Source organism: Eublepharis macularius, chromosome 7 (assembly GCF_028583425.1).
Source record: "Eublepharis macularius isolate TG4126 chromosome 7, MPM_Emac_v1.0, whole genome shotgun sequence".
NCBI classification, from domain to species: domain Eukaryota; kingdom Metazoa; phylum Chordata; class Lepidosauria; order Squamata; family Eublepharidae; genus Eublepharis; species Eublepharis macularius.
Window position 1 is genome coordinate 110,858,937 of NC_072796.1, and position 26,283 is coordinate 110,885,219.

The 26,283-nt window shown below is 41.5% G+C and overlaps 2 protein-coding genes across 4 annotated transcripts in view; both read left to right on the forward strand.

Annotated features, from left to right (window-relative positions):
• Nucleotides 1-6,268, forward strand: part of MTDH (metadherin) — a 33,399-nt gene extending 27,131 nt beyond the window's left edge. For all 3 annotated transcript variants that reach the window (XM_054984527.1, XM_054984528.1, XM_054984529.1), the window contains exon 13: nucleotides 2,760-6,268. In XM_054984527.1, the coding sequence (XP_054840502.1) occupies nucleotides 2,760-2,830 (71 nt within the window). In that variant the 3' untranslated portion in view covers nucleotides 2,831-6,268. The remainder of the gene's footprint in view (nucleotides 1-2,759) is intronic.
• A 5,626-nt stretch (nucleotides 6,269-11,894) lies between these two features.
• Nucleotides 11,895-26,283, forward strand: part of LAPTM4B (lysosomal protein transmembrane 4 beta) — a 65,686-nt gene continuing 51,297 nt past the window's right edge. The window contains exon 1 of the mRNA XM_054985583.1: nucleotides 11,895-12,040. Within this exon, the coding sequence (XP_054841558.1) occupies nucleotides 11,939-12,040 (102 nt within the window). The 5' untranslated portion in view covers nucleotides 11,895-11,938. The remainder of the gene's footprint in view (nucleotides 12,041-26,283) is intronic.

Genomic DNA, 26,283 nt, shown 5'->3' on the forward strand with positions numbered 1-26,283 from the left:
GGGAGTTGTAAGCAATAAGGATTCTGGGAGCTGTAGTAAAACACTGTGCAGCTTCCTCTAATGGCCAGTCCCAGGGACGTGAGGGGAGATAGTTCTTTCAGCGCAATCTAATTTTCTCCCTACTGAATGCAGCAAATGGCCCCGAATGAGGAGCTGCTTTTAAAAATGTATTTTTAGTTTGCTTTAAAATACACAGGTCAGTTGTGCTCTTCTTTTTCCCCCCTTGTCCTATATTCACTTTCTTGAATTCTGGTACACTGGCAAATAGGCTTTTCTGCTGGGTGTTCTTTATATTCTTGTGTTCTTTATATTTTGCCAAAGTAATTGCATGTTAGTGACATTTTTACTATACCTTCCTTTACTCTTTACCTGTGTTAGTAGATTTGTAATGACTCATTTCTCATGTTTGCACCAAGTGAAATTGCAAGTGCACACTTGAAAATTCATTGGGGTTTTATTTCTTGTTTAAATTTAGGCTTCATTGAGGGACATTGAATTTTATTTTGTGAATAGTTCCAGATACATTACATTTGCCTTTTTAAAAAATCCGTCTGTGCATGGTGTTTATTTCATTTCCGTGGTCAGTCATTTTGCATACTCCCAAGTCTTGTTTTTGCACAATGAAAATGTTAACATAAATGTTTTTAAGGCAAGAGATGTGGTTTGCCATTGCCTGCCTCTACAAAACAACCCTGGAGGGATCACCTACTTAGCTTCCGAGATCTAAGATCAGACTAGCCTGGGTTGTCCTAGTCTGGGCTCAGGTGGTATAGTGCCCCAGTTAACTCTTATGGTCTCAAGCCTATGCTTGGTCTCACCTTGCTCATCTCTGATTTAGATTGGGGTTGTGCTGGGAAAGAGTTATGGCCCTTCAAGCCCAGTTTGCTTTTGCTAATCAAAGCTGTGTTCCCTGTGCTCTGGTAGCATTTTAAAAGAAAAAAGATGCTTCATTCTCCCTTTAAAATGCTTAAAACAATACAAGAAGCCCAGTTACAAGAAGTGTGAATATACCTTTCATCCACACATTTCTCTAATCGTTTTTAAAGTCCCCAATACCCTTTAGCAGTTGCCACTTGTTGTGGCAGTGAATTCCATATATTACAGATGCACTCTTTAATAACCAGAGGAGTTAGCCATTTAGTCTGTAGTTGCAAAATAGTAAAAAGTCCAGTAGCACCTTTAAGACAAATCAACTTTATTGAGGCATAAGCTTTTGAGAACCACATACATAAATGGGTGACATCAAAATATTGATGGCACCCAATACCAATGCCTCAGACAATCTAATTCAAAAGTCTGGTTTTGGAAAAGGCACACTCAAAACTCGCAAGTTGCTGCTCATAAAATAGATTTCGGGCTTACAACACTGCACTGCTTAGAGGGAACATTGGGGCAGGGAGGCAAGCAGGCCCGAATCACAGGAGTGCTCCCGGGGGTGGCTCCACCCTGCACAATGATGTCTCTTCCTGGAAGTGACGTCATTGCGTAGCCCCGGGAGTGTGCCCGCGCTTTACACGCATGCATATGATCCCAGTGAGTTCCACCACCTCTTTTCCCAGAACCCCCCGCCCCCGGGTAACACTTTGTAGAGATAGAAGTAAGGCAGATTGGGAAGGACTTAATTCCTTTCCAAAGTTGAGTATTCTCTAACAAATATTTAGCCAGGTTTTTTGAAAATGTCCAAGTGAGGAGATTGCACATCCCCCTGTAGAGGCATTCCATTGCTGAACTTTTCTTCTAATCAAGAGATTTCCTCCTGACTTCTTGAACTCCTCTCTTTAAGGTTCATTTTATACCTGTTATTTCTTTGTTTTAGTTCTCCATGAACTCTCCTATTGTAATGGGCTTTAACTTCTGCCTAGTTAACTTTTTCACTATGCTTGGTCAAAAGAATCAAGCCTTTCTGCTGGTTTTGCAGTATTCACTTCATTGAAATATTCCTATGTACTTAATCCTTACTTGTGATCCATTTCTTCCTTTTTCTGAGTGTTGCTTCTGTGTTTTACAAAGCCTCTATAAGATGACATTTAGCAAAGTATTCATTGCATAGTTCACCTTTTTTATTCTCTTAACTACTGTTCTTAAAAATTCATCAAAATCTGTTTTCGTAAAATTTGTTCTTATTTCTGTTTTCTTACGTTCTTGGTTTTGCACTTTCCCACCTAAGTTGCCTTCAGTTTGGGCACTGAGTCTTAGGATTGCCAGGGCCCCAAGGGCCAAAGTGGGTGTGCAGGGATCAGAGGGCAGTGGAGTATTTAATTCCCATGCATGTGCCTTGTGCACACTCTCCCATCCCACTGGCTTCAGTACGCCTGATGGTTCCTCCCTGGATGGATCAGAAGTCACAGTTTTATTGTAAGACCTAGTCTAAATCTGCAGAAAGTCACATCTGTGGGAGCCTTCCTGACCTCTTCAGGTGATGCTCCATGTGCTGATGGAACATGCCACTCTTAGTTCTGTGTGGTGGTACACAGCTATTGTACCCTAGATTTATGTAACTTTTGGAAATGGAGGTGATACCCATCCAGGAAATCTAATATACTCTAAACTGAAAAAAATGTTTTTAACTTGCTTGGTTTGGAATTAAAGGCAGATTTAGATGGGGGAGCTATTATTTCCATCAGAACAAGGTGTTGGAATTTCATAATTCTAGTGCAGTCTCATGATCAGGGTAATGCACAGGGATGCAAAATGTATAGATGAAGTGTACATAAACATAAATTATAATAAATACTCTTTTTGATTTCTTGAACACTTAGCCAAGTCTGAAGAGAGTTGGGAGTCCCCCAAACAAATTAAAAAGAAGAAAAAAGCCAGAAGGGAAACGTGAATTTTCTGAAATGGACGTGTGTTGCAGAAACACTTGTCGTGAAGATTATGCTGTTTATGCAATAATTTGTGAACCTGTACAGAATTTTATATAAATTTCAACAGATTTTTTAAAAAACAAACTGCTTTGAACACAACCATCTTTAAGAACAGGAACCGAAGGAAAAAATAAGTTGGTGACATAATTTAACAGGAAATATGACAATACTGGAAGATGCATTGAAGAGTGTATTTTCAACATATGGGGAAAAGTAATTTTCAAAAACAACTTGGCTTTATGGCAGTGCCCTGTTTCATGTGCATTGGAAAACGGATTAATTGTAAAATGATCTCTAATCATCTTTAAAACTAGGCTGTCAGTCTAACTGTAATACAGTGTCTACCATTCTGATTTTAATACGTAAATCAAAGAACTCTGGTTAAATAATTTGCCGTATCTTTTTAATACTCAAAGAATATGCTAACCATGAAGATAATGCAAAGAGAGATCAGAGTCTTGGAAGCACATATGTCTGAAGAGTCCTCTTGACTTTAAAGGTACTACTTCAGGGTATGTGTGTGCAAAGATAATGGATATTTTCAGTAAAAAAACATTTCTTTAGTATTTTTTGTGATTTAGAATACAAAACTTGCAAGAAATTTGGATTCAGAAAGTAAAGTTGCTTCTGATAGTCTTCTACATACATTACTCAAATAATATATTTTAAGAAGATGAGAAGTATTTTCAAAATCTTGTGTTTTATTTTTTATGGTGGTAGAGTAGCTGTTGTCCTTTATTTGCAGTAATTTTGAAATGTGTGACCTTGCATCCACACATTTTTCCTCTTGATTAATTTTATCTTTTTAAAAACTTCCATAAATTGTCCAAGTCTTTAAGGGTGTGATGGATAATGGAAAAAAAGAAAAGAAATAATGGCTTCAGAACAGCTTTAATTGATGTTGAAACCACCTGTATCAGGAAGTGCTTTTTTGCTGCCTTAACCTGTGTAGAATCTGCATCTAGAGTTCTTAAATGGAATTAGTGTGTCTTTATATTTTTTTAAATCATGCAAGTACAGCAAATGAAAACAAACCATCAACTTTCCTCCTGGAGTTATGGATTAAAATCAGAGTTGAGCTGTATCATTTTAAGGCACTGTGTCATGACATCATATCAGGCAGGCAGGTATCTATGAATAGTGCATGCTCAGCCATGTACACTGTATATAGCCTTTACGAAATGTGTGTGTTTAAAGGACCATAATTAACATTAACTCGGTGAGCGTCTGTTAAAGAAAAGCCATGATTATTTGATGTGATTGGCTTAGATTTTTTTCATGTAACAGAAAAATTGTAACAGCTGTAACCAATGGTACTTTGACTATCCCATAATGTCTCCTTGTATACATCTGAAATTTTGGTTAAATTAACTTGCAATGCAAGATCAATTAAAACAACAAACTGGATTTAGTTGTACTGAAGACAAGCCTTATTGATAGTGTTCCTAATAATTGAATACTAATGTGCAGAGGTGTTAATTCCTATTTCAGGAACATGGCAGGTGTTTACATGTTCAGACATTTTGTTTTAATTCAGTGACATTTCTAAATCAATTTTGTTAAAATAAATTGAGCAAATTGATAGCATTGTTTTATTTATGGGAAGGGAGTAGTGTTTAGACAATGTTTATCAGGACTGGAGGGGCCATGAAACTACTTAGTATTGAAATACAGTTTTCAGCAGTGATTTAAGAGGATGCTAAACGTGTGAAATTATATCTGTTCCTTACTGTAAACTTGTCATTCTTCATATACATCTTAGTGTGACAGACACCATCCATTTCCAGTGTAAATTTTTGAATGTACAAAAATACCACACCGCCTTTCCATACTTGATCTGAGAGAACCTTCTGGGAAAGGTAGCAAAATGATAAGCCCTGCTCAAAACAGTTATGAAACTGGAGGCAAAAAGTCTCCTTGCCTCTGCTAGTATAGCCTATTTGAAATGTTCATGGTTACTTTAGGGCTGTTCGAGCACATTTCTTAATTCACAGGAGTGTTCTGGCACATTATTTCCATGAGGAAAATTGTTAAGATGGAGAGAGGATTTATATCTGGAGTCAAACTACTAAAATGTTCCTGAAGTCAAGTTTTTCACACTGAAATAACTTGTAGGAACATGTCCTAAATCATAGTATGAGTCTGCAGTTACATGGTCTTGCTGCTAAATAATACATTGAAGGTACTGCAAATGTAAAATTGTCTTTGTTTTGTTTTAGCCCTGTGTGGTCTGATTTCACGGTGTTGTTACTACCGCCTACTCCATGTTTATCAATGGATGCTCAGTAGGCCTTGAGCTAGTCGCTGTAGAAATTGTGGCACAAATGTCTTGGAGTAATGGCCGTTCCCTTGTTGTTCCATTAAGAAGCAAATGCTTCTAACATCGCCTGGAAAATATTTCTGTGTTTAGAAATGGGGTGGTAGCAAATGTGAAAACACAAATTAACCCTCAGTGCTTTATCTCACTCAGTTTGCTGGGCTGGCTGATTCCCTGAAGAGTTAAGAGTGTGCTGTCTATGAGATTGGGAGCAATACACAACTGAGATTATAACATAAAGGCCCTTAATCTATCCATATTCACACTACAGTCCTGAAACTGTCAGTGATCATAGGCAGGGTGATTCAAATTGCAACCTTTACCTGTTTCTTGGGGGAGTGGTTTGTTGGGTATCCCTGGTCTCCACGATAATTTGAAGATTCTTACTCTTGGAATCCAGCGTCTCTGTCTGTTTTCAGTATTATGCCATTGCTACAATGGTAGAATTATAACTTTCTCACCTTAGGGGAAATAGCACTGGATTCTTACTTGTTTCGGCAGTTTCTCATGAGATAATGCAGCACTACATGAAGTCTTCAGCAAAATCTGTGAATCTAAACTCCAAAGCTTGGGAACAAATGGGAAAGCTGACAAAAATTTTATATAATTTTCTGAGTGTTCTTTGCAAAAGTGTACCACAAAAGAAAATGGTATTAAAGAATACAAGCCGGGAATTAACTACATACACACTGGTTGGTCAACGGTACCCTTCTTAGCCAAGTGTTACTCCACTGTCTGTTTATGGAGCAAACCAGCTAAACATTCTCATTCATAAATGCATGGAATGTTTTCAGAAGAGTAATGTGGATTTTGTAACTTTTGAAATTGTTTGTATGCACAGCTTTACAAAAATTGTGATATGTAATTGGGTAGTCATTGCATGCTTTAATCTTCCTTGATTTTTTTTGTTTTTTCTCAGAAAGTGTATAAAATTCATACATGTTTGTTACAGAGTTGGCTCAAGGTGGATGAAAACTGTATTTCTGACTTTTCTAAATTTAAAAGAATTATAGTAGATAGACATTATTTAACTATTAACAAAAGAATGTATACATTAAAATCAATTTTCAAAACTTTACAGAAATACCTTTTTAGTGCTCTTTACTGTTTTATTGCCAGTATCTCTGCCTATCATTTTCAGTAGCATTCAGCTTTTTCAGACTATGATCCACTTTTAATTTCTTGCCCTTTAAAAAAAAAATTAAACATTAACAAAGAATTGTAATGGTTTGGTTGATACAATTGTCTTGACGTTGAGTCTCAACCAACTGCTGACCATGGTCCAATGGCTGAATACCAACATGAGTAAAATAAGTGTTCAGAATTTTTTTCTTTATGATAGTTTGTAGCTTGGCAAAAAACACAAGCTTGTGTGTATACCAGTTGTCAGGACTGGGAAACATTTTAAATTCTTAATTTCAAATTTTTGCAAGGTGGTACCACATTTCAAGGAAGCTCAAAAAATTAGGCCATGATTTTGATCATGTGTTCTTGTACGTACTAGACTAGACAAAGCTAAGGAGCAGTTGGAGTTCACGATAGGAGTGTGCACCAAAAAAACAATCTGGAAATCTGGGTTTCAGGGATCTCAAAAAATCCAGGCTCCTGGAAATCTGGGAAAGGTTCTCTGATCTGGTTAAAACAGATCAGAGAATCCTGGATTTAATCAACCATTATTCCCTATGGGGAAAACGATCTGGGGGCTATTGAAGGAACTGAGGGTGGCATTTTCCAAGCAAACTCCACCAAATTTGCAGGGAACCTACTCTTGATCCTCCAAGTTTCAGGAAGATTAGACCCTGGGATCCAGTTCTATGGGCCCCTGGAGAATGTGCCGAAGCCACTCTCCATTATTTCCTATCTGGGAAATTTCCAAGCAGGCTCTCAGGCAGAAACACACAGGGGCAAGATTGCCAGTGGCCAAAGGTACACTCCCAAGTGCAAAAGGAAACCAACAGAACCAAACTGAAACAAGGGAATGGATGGAAATCCCCCTGAAGCAAGGGGACCAATATCAAATCAGGGAATCATGTCAAAAGAGAATTCCAAACCAAACTGAAGCAAGAAGAACCGAAGTGGCTCAAGGGGACCAATATCAAACCAAGGACTAGAACAAAAAGATTCCTGTTGCAGGGGCAATAAATGGTAAGATTATGCCTCTTAAGAACATGAACATGGAATCACAATCAGGCGGCTTGGCTGCTAGCAAAATAAGAGCAAGTGCGGTTTCTAAGACAGCATCTCATCAGTTTGAACAGTAAATCCAGGTCTTGCTTGTGCTTTGAATAATTTTAATGTCTGGTATTTTAGAATTCTTTTAAATTTTATGGTTGTAATTTGTATATATGTTTTGTTTTGTAAAGGCCAATGGTCATATACAATAAATTTACCTTACCTTATCATACAATCAGGAGGCGGCCTTCAGAAGTCCCTTCTACAATATAAGGGTCTATTCTTACAAGGTTTTAAAGAATACTGAAGTGAATGCATGCTTTGAATGCTTGGAATATCCCATGTACTGAACATGCAAAGTAATATATATTATTCGGAATGTTCAGTGAGCTACTTTGGGTCTTCTCAGGGAGAAATTCACCTAGAAATATTCCAATAAATAGAAAGCAGCTGTGATCTTTTCTATTTCATTTATTTTAGACTTTTATTCTGCCCTCCTCACAAGCGGGCTCAGGGTGGATTACAACCATTTAAAAACACATTGTAGAATTTAAACATCATAAAACAGTAAAAACATTTTAAAATCCAACCACACCAGCATACAAAAACTAGATCAAAGAAAAAATGGGTGTGCTCTTCCCGCACAAAATGGCTTTTGACCATTTGGGCACTGAATCCTGCAACCATTCACACTAATCACTGGAATTTCTCCTGAGCATGCATGAATAGGATTTTGAACAAAAACTAGATGGCAGCAATCAATATACGCTGTGTAACAGAGGGCTCTTCTCAGGATGCTGTGTAAACTCCCATCTTGAGAGACTCCATTCCTGACTGCAAGAGCTTCCTGCATTTCAGCAATTGGGCTTTTCTCGACTTCAGCCCCTTGCCACCTTTGTACAAATTCCTTGGTTTCAATCCTGCACACCACTGAAGCCCACGGAAGCAGCCTGTCTGTGTGCAGCACTGCAAACCCTTGGCCGCCATCCAGTATATAGATTTATCATTTGATGAGCTGCCTTCCCTTTTCTGGCTTGATGCTTCCACGGACCATGTTTGCCAGTTTCCATTCTGTGTAACTTTGATCTTGGCTTTTGACCATTTGGGCACTGAATCCTGCAACCATTCACACCAATCACTGGAATTACTCCTGAGCATGCATGAATAGGATTTTAAACAAGGTAACAGACATGTAGATAATGCTGCCGAGACATTTTAAATTCTAACCTCAGTGGTAGAAGACATTATGGCATAATGGCTAGAGTCTCGGACAAGTATGTAGGCAATTCAGTTTCAAATCCCCACTCTGCCATGAAAGCACGCTGGGTAACTGGACCAGTTACATACACAGCCACCTACCTCATTGGGTGGTGGTTATAAAGATAAATGGCGAGAAAAGTGGAATATAAATATCTAAATAAATAAAACACATGAATGCTATTTGTGTAAGCAGTATCCAGGATTTCAGGTAAAAGTATTCCTCTGAGAATCTTGGTGGCAGCATGGTCTCGCCTTATAAAGTATAATTTCTCAGTCCAATATTTTTCTACTCTGTCTCTTAAGGGATAAAGCACTTTAAAGCAACACTCATGTTACTTCTGTAATGTTTAAAATGGACTTTGAGATGATGCCAAATAAAATGCTATTTCAGTAGAATTAAAACAGGATTTATAGCACAGCTTGCAGTGGATGTTAAAATGAGAGATGAAAAATTAGTCATTTTATTTCAACCATCCATCTTCCAGCATGAAATAGCCCTTGAATGGAGCCTAGGAAGTGAATCACTTACTGTGGAGGGAAGCCAAAAGCTTTCTCTGTTCCTATAATCAGTGAAACAGCATTAGCTGGATCAATCAATTTCTCTTGGAGAGAAAAAAAAGGGAAATATAGAGGTCGAAAATAATTAAACACTTCAATCTTCTTAGTCTTTAGAACAGGAAGCTCTGCTGCCATTTCAACTTTGTCTTGTCTAAGCTTGGATGTAGCAGAAGGTAGGTTAAAACCTTTCCTCAGGCTGAAATTAAGAAAAAGGCAGAGAGAATTGATTAGCTTTTTTTATTGTGGGTAGCCCAGTGGGCATCAGAGACAGGGCCTTCTTTGCTGTGACAAATTATAAACAGCTTTTCCACAAATTTGCCTGACATCTATCCTACCGTTCTTTATGGCTTGGGAGAGTGCCTGCTTTGCATGCAGAAAGCCCTAGGTTCAGTACTCCACTTCTCCATTTTAATGGATCAGGGAGCAGGTGACGTGAAAGATCTCTGCATGATGATCATCTGAATCCTTATAAAGTAGCTACATGCATCCTTCCAAGACATCAGCTCTGTCCTACTTGCATCCATTTGGATCCACCCTATAATGTCTACATCGTGTCAAAATGAAGGATGCAGGTCTCTGAGTACTCTTAGCTCCTTATGCTTATTTTATTTATTTTAAAAAGTTATTTCCCCCCTTTCCACCAATCCTCTACAAAACACCTTTCATTTTTATCCAGGATTGAAATTATACCATATGGTATACTGCCAAATGGACAGAGTAATAAAGACCACAATTCTTACAACAGTGGAAAATAGCTGCTATATGATTTCTCTTGTGTGAGCATTTGACTCTGTAGTCACTGGAGGCCGTTCCTCAGGTTAATGGCTGTCAGTTATCAGTCCTTGTCTCAGTAGTATTAATTATCAATATATCTAATAGTGAGGCCAGTTCTTTCTACAAACTTGAAAAATGCCCCAGGCTTGCAGAAAAATCTGAAATTAAAAAAAAACTGCCAGGGTTGAAGAACCAAAATGATAGCAGCAGTGTCTGTAGCTTTAAAAAACAGGTTTTTTCTATGGCTGTTACAGGGCTGTTTTTTGGCCTTTGAAGGAGGTTCTTCAGCAACCACCAAGCAAGTAGTTCCATGACTCCCAGGTCCTTGCTAGTGTTCCACAGCAGTCACCTCACGAGAGCCAGTGTGGTGTAGCGATTAGATTTACAGATTGGATCTGGGAACCCCATATTCCAATCACCACTCTGCTGAGGAAGCTCAGAGGATGACCTCTGGCCATTCTCAGCCTAACAGCTCACAGGGGTGGTTATGAAGATAAAATGGAGGAGAGAAGAATGGTGTCACCTGCTTTGGGACCCTATTGTGGAGAAATGCTGAAGATTATAAAAATAATAAAGCTGAAGATGGGAGGCAGATAAAAGATAGGTGGGTGGGTGGGAAAGTGGGAACGAAGCAGGGAAAGGTGAAGATATAGGGGTTGCTATGAGGAGGGGAAGAAGAAATAGTGCGGGGAATGTGATATTGGGGAAAATAAGATGCCACCTCTGTGGGTTCCCTACTGTGCTGACACTGCACAACTGAGTGATAGCTTTCCCAGATAGAGGCTGCCAGGGGAAGGGAAGGAGGGAAATGTAGGTTGGCTGGTGGTGGGAAGGAGAGAAGGAAGCCAGGAAAGATTGGGAGGGGGGAGGAACCAAAAATGGCTGTCTCACCATCAGCAAGTTGCTGCTGGGATTTTCCCCCAGTGGCCTTAATGGCCAATCAGCCCTAGGCTATGAGAAAGGAGAGGGGAAAGGGAGGAACCTCCCCCCCCCCAAGCTAGTCCTTGTGGGCCCCCTTCTTTAGATTCAACTGTTCATTTTAGTCTGTAAAGCGTTTAACATCTGCAATAACTCTGTGAGGTATTAGGCTGACCCTGGGAGGTTCAAATCCCACTCAAAAGAAGCTTAAGATTGTCACTGCGGTTCCCATTTTATAGATGTCTCTGGATGTATTGGAAATGATGTCTTGCCCACATTAGGGAATCATCACCTTGCATCGAATGTGGCTCTGGGCACACACAAAAACCGTCAGTTATAATGCTCTCGCGATTATAAAAAAAACCAGGAGAAGCAACGTTGTTGTGGGGCACGTGGTAACACAGGGCGGCAACAGAGTGAGGGGGGGGGGGGGTGGACCACTCCCGACTGGTGATGAATGGGCAAAGGAAGACGAAAGCATGTCCATAAATCTCTACAGGACGGAAATTGCTTTTTGTAGAGTAATAAGTAATTGACGGGCTGCTGCAACGGGACGTTCCCGCGATATCTTTTCTGGGGATAGTTACAGAAGCTAATGCTCAGAGGCTGAACTTGACACTATCTTCGTGGGAGGCACAACATTCTGCGCAGAATTGCATTCGGGAAAAGCCCTGGATTGCAGTCTAAGGCTACTTACTTGGAAGCCCTGTTGATTCCAGGGGAACTTACTTCTGCGTAAACGCTGCTCAGGCTCGGACCTGCTCGCCGGCCACTGCTCAAAGCACCCCTCCGAGGTGCGCGCCCGCCGGCCGGCCGACCCCTCCCCCGGACGGCCCGGGGCTGCGAATCTCCGCCCCCCTCCCCGGCAGGCCGGCGGCCTCGTGACGCCTCGAAAGCCGCTCCGGGCTGGTGGCGCGCGCCGCCCCTCCTCTCCCTGCCGGCATTCGGCGGCCACTGCAGCAGCGCGGAGGGGACTGCCGAGGGCGCCTCTGCTGAGCTCTCTGCGGGGCCGGCTCTCCTCCTGCGGCGTCCAGCCAGATCCGAACGGCGGTCGGCGAGCGGAGGGAGCGCCATGAAGATGCTGGGCTCGCCTTGGGCTCGCTTCTACTCCAATAGCTGTTGCCTGTGCTGCCATGTCCGCACCGGGACCATCATCCTCGGGGTCTGGTACTTGGTAAGGAGAGAAGGGCTGCGGGGCTGTGGGGGGCGAGGCCGCGCTGCAGCAGGAGCCCCGCCGCGCTGACCTGAGCGGGCTGCGCTGCAGCCGGGCCCGGAATGGGGGCGAGGGAGGGGCGGGCTCCGCGGGGGATCCTCCTCCGTAGAACCGACGGCCGAAGAGCCTCTGCTGGAAACGGCTCCGGCGCCTAAGAAGAGTTACTCCTGTCCCTGCCCGCTGATCGCAACGTTCTCAGTATCTGGCTTAGAACCCCACCTTTTGTGCAGAGTTGCATAAGGGGAAAGGCCTGGACCGCAGCCAGTTAACGTTCTAAATTGGGGAGAGACGTTGCAGGTTTTCCAGCAATGCAATTCAAGAATATAAGGATTAGGAAAAAAATGTGAACTCCTTGTGTCACGCTTACAGTCCAATCCCGAGAAGAGTTATTCTAGTCTACGCCCATTGATTTCAGTGGGTTTAGACTGCAATTAAGATTGCAGTGTAAGCGTGATAAGCACCCTTCCCCCCATATAGCCTTGTTGCATGGCAGGCAACCAAATGAGGTGCAGTTTTGTGTACCTATAACCATCATGCAGGGGAGAGGGTCTTGCAAAGGTTCATAGCATGGCCCTTTCGGGGTGGAAAAAGCTGCGCCTGCCGAGTCCAGGACCGGTTCAGGTGTTCTCTTCTTTGTTGCATGTGGCTGACTCTGCAGCAAGCTGAAAAGCTTTGCTGCCACAGTTCTTGGGGGGGGGGGGTTGCTGAGGTTTGCCTTGAGCTAGATGATCACGCCCATTCTTGAGCAGTGCAGCAGAGGGCGAGAAGCGAGCAAAAAGGAAAAGTTAAAATAAGGGCTTTTTAAAATTACAAACTTGGGAGGTGGGTTGTATTGTCAATGATGTTATAGGGGCTGGCCTAAAAGAGCTATGAAATGTGGTGTAGTGCTCAGAATACCAGTTAATGTTCTAAATTGGGGAGAAGTGCTGCAGGTTGTCAAGCAATACGATACACTAATGTAAAAATTAGGGGGGAAATGTGAACTCCGTGTACCAGAAATGATAACAAGGGTGTAATTTCTTACGTGGAAAGAACTTTAGTAGAAATTCTGATGTTATTTAACATGGTCCATTGGCATTTTAGGAGTCGCTTTTGATTTTATGAAATGAGAAAACATGGCTAGTTGGGCTTTTTTCTGTAATTCTGAAGTTTTCCCTCTGACATAAATGCAATGGGTAGTCTTGGGCAAGTCACTCTACCTCAGTTTTTCCTCTGTGAAATGACAAATGTTAGTGGCCTGCCTCCCTGGGCGTTGTGAGGAAGTGTAGTAAGGATTGTACTCACTTTGTAAATGATCAGTGGTAACAACAAACTGTGATCACCAGTGTTTGCAGGCATTGCTGAAATGACAAGAATAAACTCCCTCTTAAGCAAATGAGCACCTGGGGGTAGACCTCTGAAAACTTGAGTGTAGATGCAAAGAGATGCTGGTGCAGCCTGGAGGTTAGGAATGGATGGAGGCTGTATCCACACAGGATTGGATAGCAGTCATTCACCTCCTGGATTTTGTCCACTCAGGAAGATCCTATTATGAATTATTGCTGTAGTCCTATATCCAACATTGTGTGGATGCAGCCTGCATCTTCTGGTTCTTCACTTTGGCTTCCAGTTAACGTTAGCAGCATTTACTAGCAGGAAGGATCAAGGATTTTAATTGTCCTTGGATTTGCAGCCTAGTTAAATTTAAGCACTTGAGTTGTAAGCTGAATGCCCCATTTAAGATGGGCTGCTGGCTGCAACGCACCTAGCAGCTAGGACTAATATGTGTTGGTGATAGAGCTTGTGAGAACTCCCTGTGTGTGTTTATATGGGACTGGGTCCCAAAGGCGCTATAGCTTCATCCATGAAGTCCAACAGACCTGAAGTGTTTTCAGTTTGGAATGCTCTATCCCATGTTATACCTTAGTATTTTCTAGAATACACAGGTTAAAAACATGTTGGAATAACTTTTTAGTCAGTGTGGTATAGTGGTTAAAGTTCTGGACTAGAATCTTGACTCTGCCATGAGAGCTTGCTGGGGGAGGATAAAATGGAGAAGGGGAGAATGTTGTAAACGACGTTGGGACCCCATTGGGGGGAAAGTGGGGTATAAATGATGTAAAATGGTGCTCCTATACCCATTCAGATTGGGTGAAGATTACTCCCAACAGCAGATAGATGGACAGAATAAGATCTGATTTTATGGTTATCCTAATCAAGGAAGGTACAGTATGAAACATAATAAGTAGAACTCATTCTGTTTCATAAAAGGGTGGGTCAAGCTGATGTATTAACTCCAATGGGGGATTGGGAAATCCAGCTCTTTGTTTAAACCTGAGGGGAGAGAATGTGGAATCTCTTGATGGATCCCTACCCAGCACTTCCATGTTGGATTCTCCCTTTGGTACATTCTGAGGAACTGTTAGGCTTATCTTTCATTTGATCTGTCTTGAACGCGAAATGATGGTCTTCATTTCCATAGAAGTCCGTTCGGCATCAGAACTTGCCTTAAGCTCTCTTCCTTGCCCCAATTTCTCCAGTGTAGTTGGGCGGGTTTCATAATTTTTTCCTGTATTTACTGCTCTTTAATAATTTAGTTTAGCCCCCTCAAATCTGTCCCTTCCACTCATACCCCCTTCCATTATCTTGACCTGATTCCTCTGTTGGCTTGCTCTTCTTTCTAGCTATGAGTTTGACATTTTTCTTTATGGCTCTGTGGGATGCCGCTGACTTCAGCAGATAAATGCAGCTTTTCAGGAGGCTGGTTATTTTTGTCAAAATAAACCTCTAAAGAGGTGTATTATTAGCAACGTAATTCTTTATAAGATGCAGTAATTCTCTTAGGCTGCCACTATTTGTAAGCCAAGAAAGAGAAGAAAAAAATGATGCAGAGGGAAAAGAGAGTTTATTTCTCTCAAGGATCCTTGAAAAAAAAAGGCAATCGATGGGGCCCTCTTTTCTGCGTTCTGACTTTGTAAGTCCACAGGCTATTTTCTTTACAGATGGACCATAAAAAACCTGAAGTGCAGCCTAAATGGAGCCTCTGAAGTGTGAAATTCCCTCAGAATAAAACTTCAGTACAATTACTGTTTTTAACATTCACATGCTTGCTTTAGCCGTATGCTGTTGAAAGTGCTTACACAGTATGTTGCCTAAGTGGTAAAATAAGATCAATTAAGCCACTGTAACACATACTTTTTGAACTTGGGGAACCTCCCCCCTTCTGAACTCCCTTTACCCTTGTATCCTCTCTAGGTGCCCCTAACCCAACATGGTTAGGGGCAATCTGTGAAGTTTGTGTGCAGCTGCATTCCTTCTATTATTTATTTTTATTTCGTATGTTTGTACCTTGCCTTTCTCCTGAATTAAGACTTAAAGTGGCTTACATCATTTTCCTCTCTGTTTTATCTTCAGAACAACAACCCCGTGAAGTAGATTAGAATGAGACAGAGTGGCTGGCCCAAGATCGCCAAGTGAGGTTCTGTGGTGGAGTTGAGATTTGAACCTGGGTTTTTCAGATCCTTATTTAACCACTACATTACACTGGCTTCCTTCTCAGTGCTACTGCATGTGAAGGTCTATGGATTGATGAACAAATCTAACATGGGGGGGGGAGGAGAGCAAAAGCAGATTACCTCAGACTGCCCACCCCTCCCAAAAAAAACAGGACTGAAGTCAGTATACCCTGCAAAAGAACAGCTGCCAGGGTCCAGGGTTTCTGGTAGGGCCGACCACCACTGACCTCTTGCCTGCACCCCCCCCCCCATCTTTTTAGCACTCTACCACCCACATTCCCTGCTACATGCATTGCCTAGCATCACTGCCTTGGAGAAGTATATAGGTGTTGCAGAAATAAAACTTGAGTTTAGGAGCTGCCGTTAAGGAATGAAATGTATACAGCACGAAAAAAAGATAAAGTGTAATGAAGATGTTAAATTTAATCATTCCAAAATATTCTTTCTAAGGTTTTATGGGAATTAAATACAAACCAGAAAGTCATGGGTGTCTTTTATTTTTTTAGTTCTTCATCACAATAAATGGTGCCTTTTCCTGTCTTTGAGTCACAATTCAGACAATGTTAAGGCCCATTCATTTCAAAAGGAAAGTAAATACCTGCAAGTTAATGGCTACTATCCAGTACGCACTTACTTGGAAGTAAGACCCATTTAATTCTATTTATTTCAAAGTAACCATGCATAATATCAAACTCAACATATTTCCATTTTATGATTTCGTTATTTTAATAACCTGCCATTTGTAATTACCTCTTACCCTTATAAAGTTCCTGTAGATTTTTACGAAGAAAATGTACTTTGGTTAGAAACAAAAGCCTGAGAAGTTGGGATCAATACACCTTAGGTGAACTAGTGGACACTCACCCACACACTGACTGCATATAGGAAGTCAGTGGAAAAAACTGGGTGTTGGAACAGGCCTGTGTGATTCGGCAACATCTTGCTAACAATGAAGAGAAATTGGCTTCTGGGAAGTGGATGGTAACATTTTTCTGGGATCCATAAATAAGGCAATTTCAACTATGTAGATAAGCTGATAAGCATTTTCTTTCTGTCTGGAATAGTCATACATTCCAGGGAGCCAAGGATGTCTTTGGATGAATGCTGATTGGAAGAGGATTTATTCCTTAGGGAACAAATGAAATTATGAAACTGAATTCGTATTCAGGATAAATATTTGAATCAGTGTACTAAGCAGGGTCAACCCTAGTTGGTGCTTGGATGGGAGACCACCAAGGAACTCCATGGTTGCTACGCAGAGGTAGGCAATAGCAAACCACCTCTCAATGTCTCTTGCCTTGAAAATGGGGAAGCTGGCTGCAACTTGGCAGCACTTTATACACACATTTCACAAGAAATGGATAGTGGTCTGGTATAAGTCCCATCAGTGATAATGGTTAGAATGTGGCAGTATGGTGACCTGGGTACAAATGCCAACATAGCCACAGTGCACACGTGGGGAGTAATTGCCTCTCATCCTAGAAGTGTAATCTTTGCTCCTGGACCCCAGTAATTCGGCATATGATTGTGCTGATGTCCAGATGCCTCAGAGGACTGTTGTAAGAATCCTGAACTCCTTGGAGCAAGGGCAGGGTGAAAATGTAATATATGAATAGATAAATGTAACCCCTTTTGAAAGCCCATAAAATCTCATGAAGTGAATGATAAAGGATGTAGCTATTTATTACATTTTTATTAAATGTTCTGTAGTTCAATGCAATTGTGCAGCCTGGAATATTTATAAGGGTGGAAAGGAGTAATCTTTTTCTTCCTCTACTTTATTAATACGTTTTTACTTTGGCGGCAAAGCTTTAGTTTTATATTATAAAGTCCACCCACCCACACACACACACACACACAATTTTGCTTACAACCTGCGCACAGATGAAATTTCTGGCTTCTAAAGAACTGGCCTCATGATCTTTTCCTTTAGGAGCTTAAAAAAAAGCTTTTACCAATATTCATGAATTAACATTTTAGTAAGAAGGCAGTAGCTAGATATATTTGGGAGTGTTGTCGCAAGGTGATGCTCAGAATATCTTTGAAATTCATCTCTTTGGAATGTTCATTCAAGACAGAAAATGGTACAGGGCCATTTAAAAATGGGCTGCATTCCAGTCGTCATTAACGTGACCTGCGTGTCCTTTGCATGTGAAAAGGAGCTTTTCTAAAAGGTATCCTTTGCATTTTTCATTTAATTGGCTTAGCTTGCAATCCTGAGAAGGCCTATGCAGAATCCTGCTTGGGTTTATTCAGTGGGGCTTACTTAGCAGAAAGTGTTCTTAGGATTGTGCTATTAATTCTGCACTCGGAACAGCATTTGGGGAAGAGTTTGGGGCTGCAGCTGGAAGGAGGAGGTGAAGAAATCCTGCGCTGCAGATGAAAATTCTGTCAGCAGAAGCGCTCTGTGGGATCCAAGCCCTATTTTATAATACACACAATTAACACAAACACTTTAAGAGATATGTATCTGTATATACAATGTACATCAGTGCATTTTGGGAAACTTAAATACTACATTTTGTTTGCTCACATAGCTTCAAAAATAAATATCAGTTTCAGTGATGTATCTTTCATCTTGTTTATGTAAGCAAAGTATCTAAAGACTGAACCTACCATGAGCAGAGCTCAAAACTGCAGCCTACCACGCGCACCCCCCCCCCCTGCTCCTCCCTGCCCCAGGATTCAGGGGAGCTCCCCAGGAATGGTGCCAGCCATGACATATGGGTTTGCAGTGGGAGGGCAACCAGCAAGAATTGCCAGTGGAAAATGAGAGATGCTCCCAGCCTTGTTAGCCTCCTGGGGACTTGAAGGGGTAACAATTCAGTTACCAGATAATGTTAATGAGCTTGGTATAGGTAACAGAGGCCTGCGTAGTGGGTGATGTATTCATGCTCGCTCATTTTTGTCAATTGCAGCCCAGAGAATTGGAGAGGGAAGAGCAATTGTTTCTGAAATGCTTGGAGCATTTTTTACATTGGCAATTATGTGCATTCAGGAAGGGTGCAAGTAAGGGAGTATTAAAGCTAAAATTACAGGGAAGGACTGGCATGATATTAAATTAAATTAGCTTGGATACCGAGAACGAGAGCATTGTATGGGTTCAGCAGTCTTCTGAATAGAAGAGGCTGCTAATGCTACAGCTCATAAAGGGCTACTAAGTAATAACTTGAGTCCACATCAGCATATTTAAGGCTGTTTGGTCTTGAGCAGATTACTTTGTTTCACCTTTGGCTTCCCATATTTATATGGTGACGCAGTAGAATGGCGGGGGGGGGGGGCGGGGACTGTTGTTTCCTGAAACCGGCAGCATGAGGTTGGCAAGAGAGTTGGGTGGGTGGATCGTGGGTTGTGGCAGAGAAGAGCGGCATGCACACATGAGCCCAGCAGCTCTAGGGTAGCCATTAGAAGTTTAAACTCTTGTGAAAGGTTCGGCTTTCCGTTGTTTGGTCCACTCTGAGTGCCTTGATCAAGACCTTTCCCAGGCACCCAACGAATCCCATTGTTATCCCAATTGTGGAAGCAGAACTCCTGTGACAACTTGGTTCCGCACAGACACAGTCATCTTGCTATTCTTCACAAACAGTGTAATCCTATCTGCTGGCAATGATATGCATACAAGTGCTATCATCTTTCCAAGGGACATTGGATAGCGTTTTCTGTGTTCTCAGTGATGCATGTTATGCATACAGACAGACATCCTGAGTCATTTTCCATTAAGTGGATTCCTTTATACAGGCAGTTCCACAAAGCACCACGATCCTCATTCCATGGAGTGTTTTGTATGTATTTTACAAGCATGGACGCCTGTGCTTTTCCTGGTCCAGGTGAAATTCATGTTCACCTGGAGTATTGTGTGCAGTTCTGGAGGCCTCACTTCAAAAAGGATGTGGACAAAATCGAGGGTGCAGAGGAGAGCGACGAGGATGATCAGGGGTCTGGAGACTGAGCCCTACGAGGAAAGGCTGAGGGCCTTGGGAATGTTTAGTTTGGAGAAGAGGAGGTTGAGGGGGGGACAAGATTACTCCCTTTAAATATTTGAAAGGCTGTCATTTGGAGGCGGGCAAGGAGCTGTTCCAGTTGGCAGCAGAGGGTAGGACCCTTTGCTTAAATTACATGCACAAAGGTACCGACTGGATATTAGGAAAAACTTTTTCACGGTCAGAGTAGTTCAAAAGTGGAATCAGCTGCCTAGGGAGGTGGTGAGCTCCCCCTCACTGGCAGTTTTCAAGAAGAGGCTGGATGAATACTTGTCAGAGATGCTTTAGGCTGATCCTGCACTGGGCAGGGGGTTGGACTACATGGTCTGTATGGCCCTTTCCAACTCTGTGATTCTATGCTGAGAAAGCAGGTTCTCCAGTTCTGATGCTCAGGATGGGGGTGGCATTCCAGCTTTACTGGGAAGAAATTTCTGAATTGCTGCCTCTGGGTTGCTCAAGTTCTCTTGAGATGTACACAGTGAAGCCTGGCCCTCTTCTTCCTGACTGAAGTGGGCTGTAGTGGATCATGATGCAATTCTATATTTGGTGTTTAGCAGAATGTTTATGGGAAGCTGAAAGGAAATCCAAATACCTCTATGCCCTGGAAGTTTCTTACTCTTCTTAAGATGTTCTAAGGAGATCCTCCTACAGTGCATGAAACTACTGTGGAGTCATGAGCCACGCAATGAGGAGGATTTTATCACACATGGCTAGCAAGGTGTGGTTTGAGCGAATGTGCTGTAGGCATGTAACTGTTGTGTTCAGGCATGCATACCCTAGAAATTCTACTCTGCATTTACACGCTTGCCTTTGCAGTGCCCCTCAGATTCTGGGCCCACCAAGAAAGTTTTTTCCAGTAACAGTAGTCATTGTCAAAAGGAGCTGTCCAGCAATTCAGCACCAATTCTTTCCTTGAATCCATGGAAGGGGTCCTAGAGTTCATCTTAAGCAGTGGCTCTCAAAGGGGGCAGTGGGATTACCTAGGGGGCACTAATAGGCAAGGAATAGCAGGGGAGCTGGAGATGGGCTCCTACGAGTGCATCATTTGCTTATTTATGATCAGGCCTAGAGCGAAACACCTTCCTCGTTTCAAGTTTCTGCCTCTGCACGATACTGAAATCTGAAGGAAAATATCAGCATTTTTAGGAAACATGCCACCAGAGCTCTAGTTAGACCAGTATACCATGTTTTTTAAAAAAGTTGTAATCATGTGTGTCTTTGTCTTTATCATTTTTTGAGTTTTTTTGGTAAGTTATTATTAAATTCTTTGTTTAGAATAGAAATGGAAGAAGCAGAACAAAGAAGTTTTACTGTTTTGAATTTTAATGTTATCCTGAAAAATGTTTTTATAGGATAAGGCAGGAGGCACTAGGAAGGAGTTTATGGAACCAAGTCTATGATGGCCAGAAAAGATTTGGGAACCACTGATCTAAAGTGTGAAGGGAAATACACTATTATTTAAATAGAGTCCTAATTTAGTCATATGACGGCAATCATAAGAATACTTTCCTGCAAGTAAGACCTGTTGACTAAAATGGGACGTGTTTAGGATCGTTCCCATCATGCAGAATAGGAGTGTATAAGAGCAGAATAGGCTTAGGATTTACATTGAAAGATCTTTCTGTTAACAACACCTTTTCATCTTTCATGTCAGTGCCTGGGGGAAAGCGTTCTGCTGTTTAGGATGATGAATTAGGGTTGATTGCCAGTATTAAACATGTGATTCTTGATTTTGTGTAGGGTATTTCGCTATGACTAGATGCATTAGGCATTTGAGATTCCTCCGTTATTGATAACAGAGTGGAACAATGCTATTGACCTGTGTGCTTGCAAAGGCTGTTCTATGCCATTGATTTTTCATTCATTTTGCTCTCCGCTGCTCTGAGATACACGCTTTTAAACAAACCAGTAGCAAGTCTGCTGCTGTATAACTTTCATTCAAGGCTAATGGAAAGTAGCCTTAAGTCTGTCTTAAGCCAATTTCCTCCTTCTTTTCTCCTCTGTAGATTGAAGATGAGAAATTCCACTTGCTCTTGATGGTTTCAAACATGATGTGAAAGCATAAGAAACTAGCAGCACCAGATGATGTGCAGTGGCTTCCTAATCAGGACTTCTCCATTTCTTGGGCAGAAGAAAAATGAATGTTGTATTTTGGATGAGCTATAGATGCAGAGGCATGTGTCTCACACACTCCCTCCATGGTTGCATTCTGCTCAAGGTTACATTCAGGGAGCTTTTAGAGCTGATCTGCATGCTACTGTTTCAGCAAGGGTACCTTTTGTACCCAAGTTTGAAATGTAAAGTATACGTGCAGCATTAGATATTGGGAATGGCGCGAATTCAGCACCAGAAAGAAGATGAGGCCCTTAGACTTTCTCAGTTGCTCTTCCCATGTACCTTACAGGGCACCTCGCACATTCCAGTATATGTGTTCTGTTTGCAGTGGGTAGCACCACAGGCAGATTTTGTTGTTGAAGGTTCAGATAACTTTTTATATCTGAATTCATAAAGTGTGAAATAATAACATTTTAATAATAACATTTGATGTCTATACTGCCCTTCAGGATGACTTAACACCCACTCAAAGCAGTTTGCAAAGTATGTTGTTACTATCCCCACAACAAAACACCCTGTAAGGTGGGTGAGGCTGAGAGAGCTCTGAGAGAGCTGTGACTAACCTAAGGTCACCCAGCTGGCTTCAAGTGGAGGAGTGGGGAATCAAACCCAGTTCTCCATATTAAAGTCCCGCGCTCTTAACCACTACACCAAACTGGTCCTTCCTCTCACTTAGAAAACCATGGCATACCATTACCTTCATAATAAGATCCCTGTGTGTCTGTTTCAGGGGATCCTTTGCCATGTCAGCATAAGGGGCTGGCAGCATTGGCTTGGCCTGCCTCCCATTCCCCAAGCAATCACTTGTGAGATTCAAAAAGGTGCTGCAGGGTTGGGGATACACAGTGTAAGTGGTTGTACTGAGGAGGAGTTAGCAGGTAAAACTATTCCTTCCTCCTGTTGTTCCAGCAGAAGCACCATAGAAGAGTTCAACTGATCGAAGATGGCAGAGGGGACAATTTCACTTGCTTTCCCCCTCTCAGCATAGCTGCCCCATGTTATATGCCTTGTCATTCTCTTGAGTCCTCCAGCCTTTGGTAGTGCCTTTTCAAGGCTTATGGGAAGCTGCGGGGGGATGATGAGGAAGTCTGGGAAAATTGGTCTCTGCCAGCACTTTCCTCTAGGGCCAAGGCCCGGTGAAAGAGCATCTATCTTTCATGCAGAGGATCCCAGATTCAATCTCTAGAATGGAGAGCTTCTTCCAGTCAGAGCTGATAATGTCATTTTCAAGGTGAAATGTTCCTGAGGCTACAGCCTTACTTTGAAGTAAGTTCCATCGAAATCAGTGGAATTGATATTCATGTCAATACGTTTAGGTGCAGTGTTTGTTCTGGACAGTTGCGTTCATTGTTTGAGAGTATAGCCACTTTAACTTTGCCTTGACGTGGACTTTAAGAGAAGCTGATAAAATGGGTCTCTATTTACCTGTTAAAGAAGGATAGAAATAATTCTAGTTTTTCATAGCCTATTGCTTATCCTCTTGAAAAAAGTGTAAAATGTACATTTGTGCAGCTATAATTTAGCTGATTAGAGTCCAGTTCTACCATTACTAATCCATATTAAGCAGTTCTTAATCAGTGGAAGTACTTGTAAAATAAAACAGTTCAGAAATAGCAAAGTACTTGAGGGGTCCTTGGGTCAGCGGTAAAGTGTCTGCTTGGCATGCAGAAGGGCCCAGGCTCGGCCCTCAGCCTCTCCCGTTAAAAGGATTAGGTAGCAGGTGACACAAAAGACCTCTACTGGAGACCCTGGAGGGTTGTTTTCCGCCAGATTATGTGAGTTAGGAATTACTGTGAATTCAATTAATATGAGGAGAAAACATTTGAATAGGTTGCAAATGTATGTAGGCATTGTTTTGAGTTGTTCCAAGCCTTTGTTTTAGAATCTTGGGATTTCTAGAGCAGGAAGGGTCCTGAAGTTCAAACTCACTGACTTGAAATTGTGAATGGATTTCTCGCCAGGCCACCTGCAGCACTTACAAGGGTGGGGACAATAATTATGTCCAGCATTTTGCTTCCCGCCAAACACAATTAGTTGCCACGTTATCCAATATTGGAGAGAAGGGCTGCCAGTTATAGGAGACCTGGCGCCTTTCCCTTTAGAAATTAAGCACTAGGATTTTCTGTGCCGGGAATTCTTAATAATAGTAATGAGTCAGAGAGCTTACTGATATAAATTTGTTAGGATTTAGCAGTAGAAAGCAGTCTGTGTAGGAGCTGACATTTTACTTGTTCAATTATATTTATATCCTGTCTGTCCTTCATGATTGGATCCAGCCAGGTTTTTCACTCAGTCTCAACTAATTCTCCTTTTTGCTACAGCCCCTGTCCCATGTACCCATGATCCCCAGCATAACATTTTGGGTGGTTGGTGGGTATTGCCGCCTCCTTTTTTCACCAGCCAAAAAGCTAGTTGAATCTAACCAATTCTCAGACAGTTCAATCCAAGTACTCGGCAGACTCAAAATCTGCTTAGCGTTATTATAATTACTGCCTCATAATATCACTTCCCTGGAGCCATGTGAGTCCTCTCATGACTTGGGACCAGATGTAGATGAAGAGTTATTTAAATGTGGGATTTTTATGAGATTATTGGAAGACTGGACTGATTAAGAATGATATTCTGTTGTCGGATTTAAGGTAGAGGTTATTCCAACACAAATGGGTCAGAGTATGGTTATGATGTGTAAATCCTCTTGCTGTCCCTCCTTGAAGGCAGAATATACATGTTGTGACAGAAATAAAATAAAGACCAATGATGGGAACAAAAAATCTGGAAGTTTATTAATTAATTACATGCAGGGCACCCTGTCCCTTGAGTGCCAGCTACATGAATAATGACTGAAAGAACAGCACACAACTTCAGCACACAGCAGAAGAATTTGCCGGATGTAACAACTCTGCAGGAGAGCCAGAAAGTTGTCTCCAGGTGGAAAAAGATAAGAAACATGTTACCTGAGCACTGAGACAAAACTGGTTTATACTGGTATTTGCTCACTCCAAGGGTTCCCCCTCCTTTGCGACTTTTTAACCTTGATTTCTAAGATGGGAGTCTGTTAAGTTTAATATGGCCACTACATACATTTGAAGAAAATTATTTCCTTGACGTGTTCTATTTTTAAAGCAGATCCCTGACAGATTTGGTTTGACATGCAGCCCCAGAAGTATGGAAGAAGATTGCTGAGAGATCTGTCACTTTGCATCTGTTACCTTGGATGACAGAAGTCTTCCCAATATTTGGTAGAATTAAAATCTTTATGAGACTATAGGGATTAAATGGATGGATGCACAACTATTTGTGAAATTGCATACAAGACAGAATGTTGGTTGGAGCAGCAAACAAGCGGTAGGTTTATGAACAACAGTAGTTTTGCTAAATTAATAGCAAAAGTTAAAGAAGGAAATCAAGATGTGATTTGGCCTTCCTGTACAATGTAAACTGCTTTTATTGCTTTACCGTAGTATGCTGGTAATTTAGTGTGGCGTTTATCTTTAGCTGCTTTGTGTACATGGTTGATTATCTCCTTGTGTATAAGGATGTTTGGTTGCCTAAGTTTGTTCAGTGATGTAATGCCCAGTGGCAGTGTTACTGTAAGCATACCCTAGTCAGCTAGCTTTTGACTGAGGCAGAGCTTATCTCTGAGCAGAATAAACCCTTCTCATTCTGTTGAATTTTTATCACTTAGGTAATATTACACATTGGTAATGATTTATCATGTGTTAAACCCACAGGCTCCAGCCCCATTTATTTTAAACATTTATTGCCTTGCTTCCACATTTGTTAGAGTTAACCCTTTTCTCTATTTGATTTACGAGTTTGTTATCAGACCTCTTGTATGTTTTGCTTATGAGGAGGGCTGAGACTTTTAGGGACATATGAAGCTCTCACTGGCTGTCTCTCCCAGACCTTGGGCTTATCTGTTTCCAAGCTAATAGAGATTCTTTCATTGAAGATACTGAAGGTTGAACCAGCCACCTTTATTTATTTAATGTTAAAAATTTATTTAAAGTTCTTGAAGAAGAACTTCACTACCATCAATAAATAGGCTTCTGACTTCCAGAGAGACAAAGGAAGTGCTGATGGGTTTTGTTTTGAAACTGAGCAAGTCTTTTATGGAGGCTGTTCTGTCATTAAATACATTATATAACACTAAAACTGATCTAGTATTGGACAGAAAGACAAGGTATAAAGCACGTGTGAATTATTTCCTCCCTTTCACCTTTCTGTGTCTAAATCAAAATATTACTATGAGCAGCGTTCACTTACAGCTAAACAACTCTTAATCTGCTTGCTTGTTTTTTGAATGGGGAGAAAGAATAGGGTTTGAGATACAGGTCCATTTTCTTTGTGGCTCATGAATGATACATGAGTTTCTTAAGAATTATAAAAGTGGATATAAACATAATCCAAAAAAGTCACACGTGACAGCTTCTTGGACCATTTTGGAGCCAGATAAGAACCTGTCAGATAAATAGTAGCCAGCAATCAGTCATCACTTTAGGGTTTAGTGGGCTTGGCACCGCTGTGTCGCCTGCACGCAGGCTGTTTCTTTTAATATAACTAATTGGGGGAGGTGGGTGGCTTTTCCAGTAGCCTTCTTCGTAGCTACCGAGAA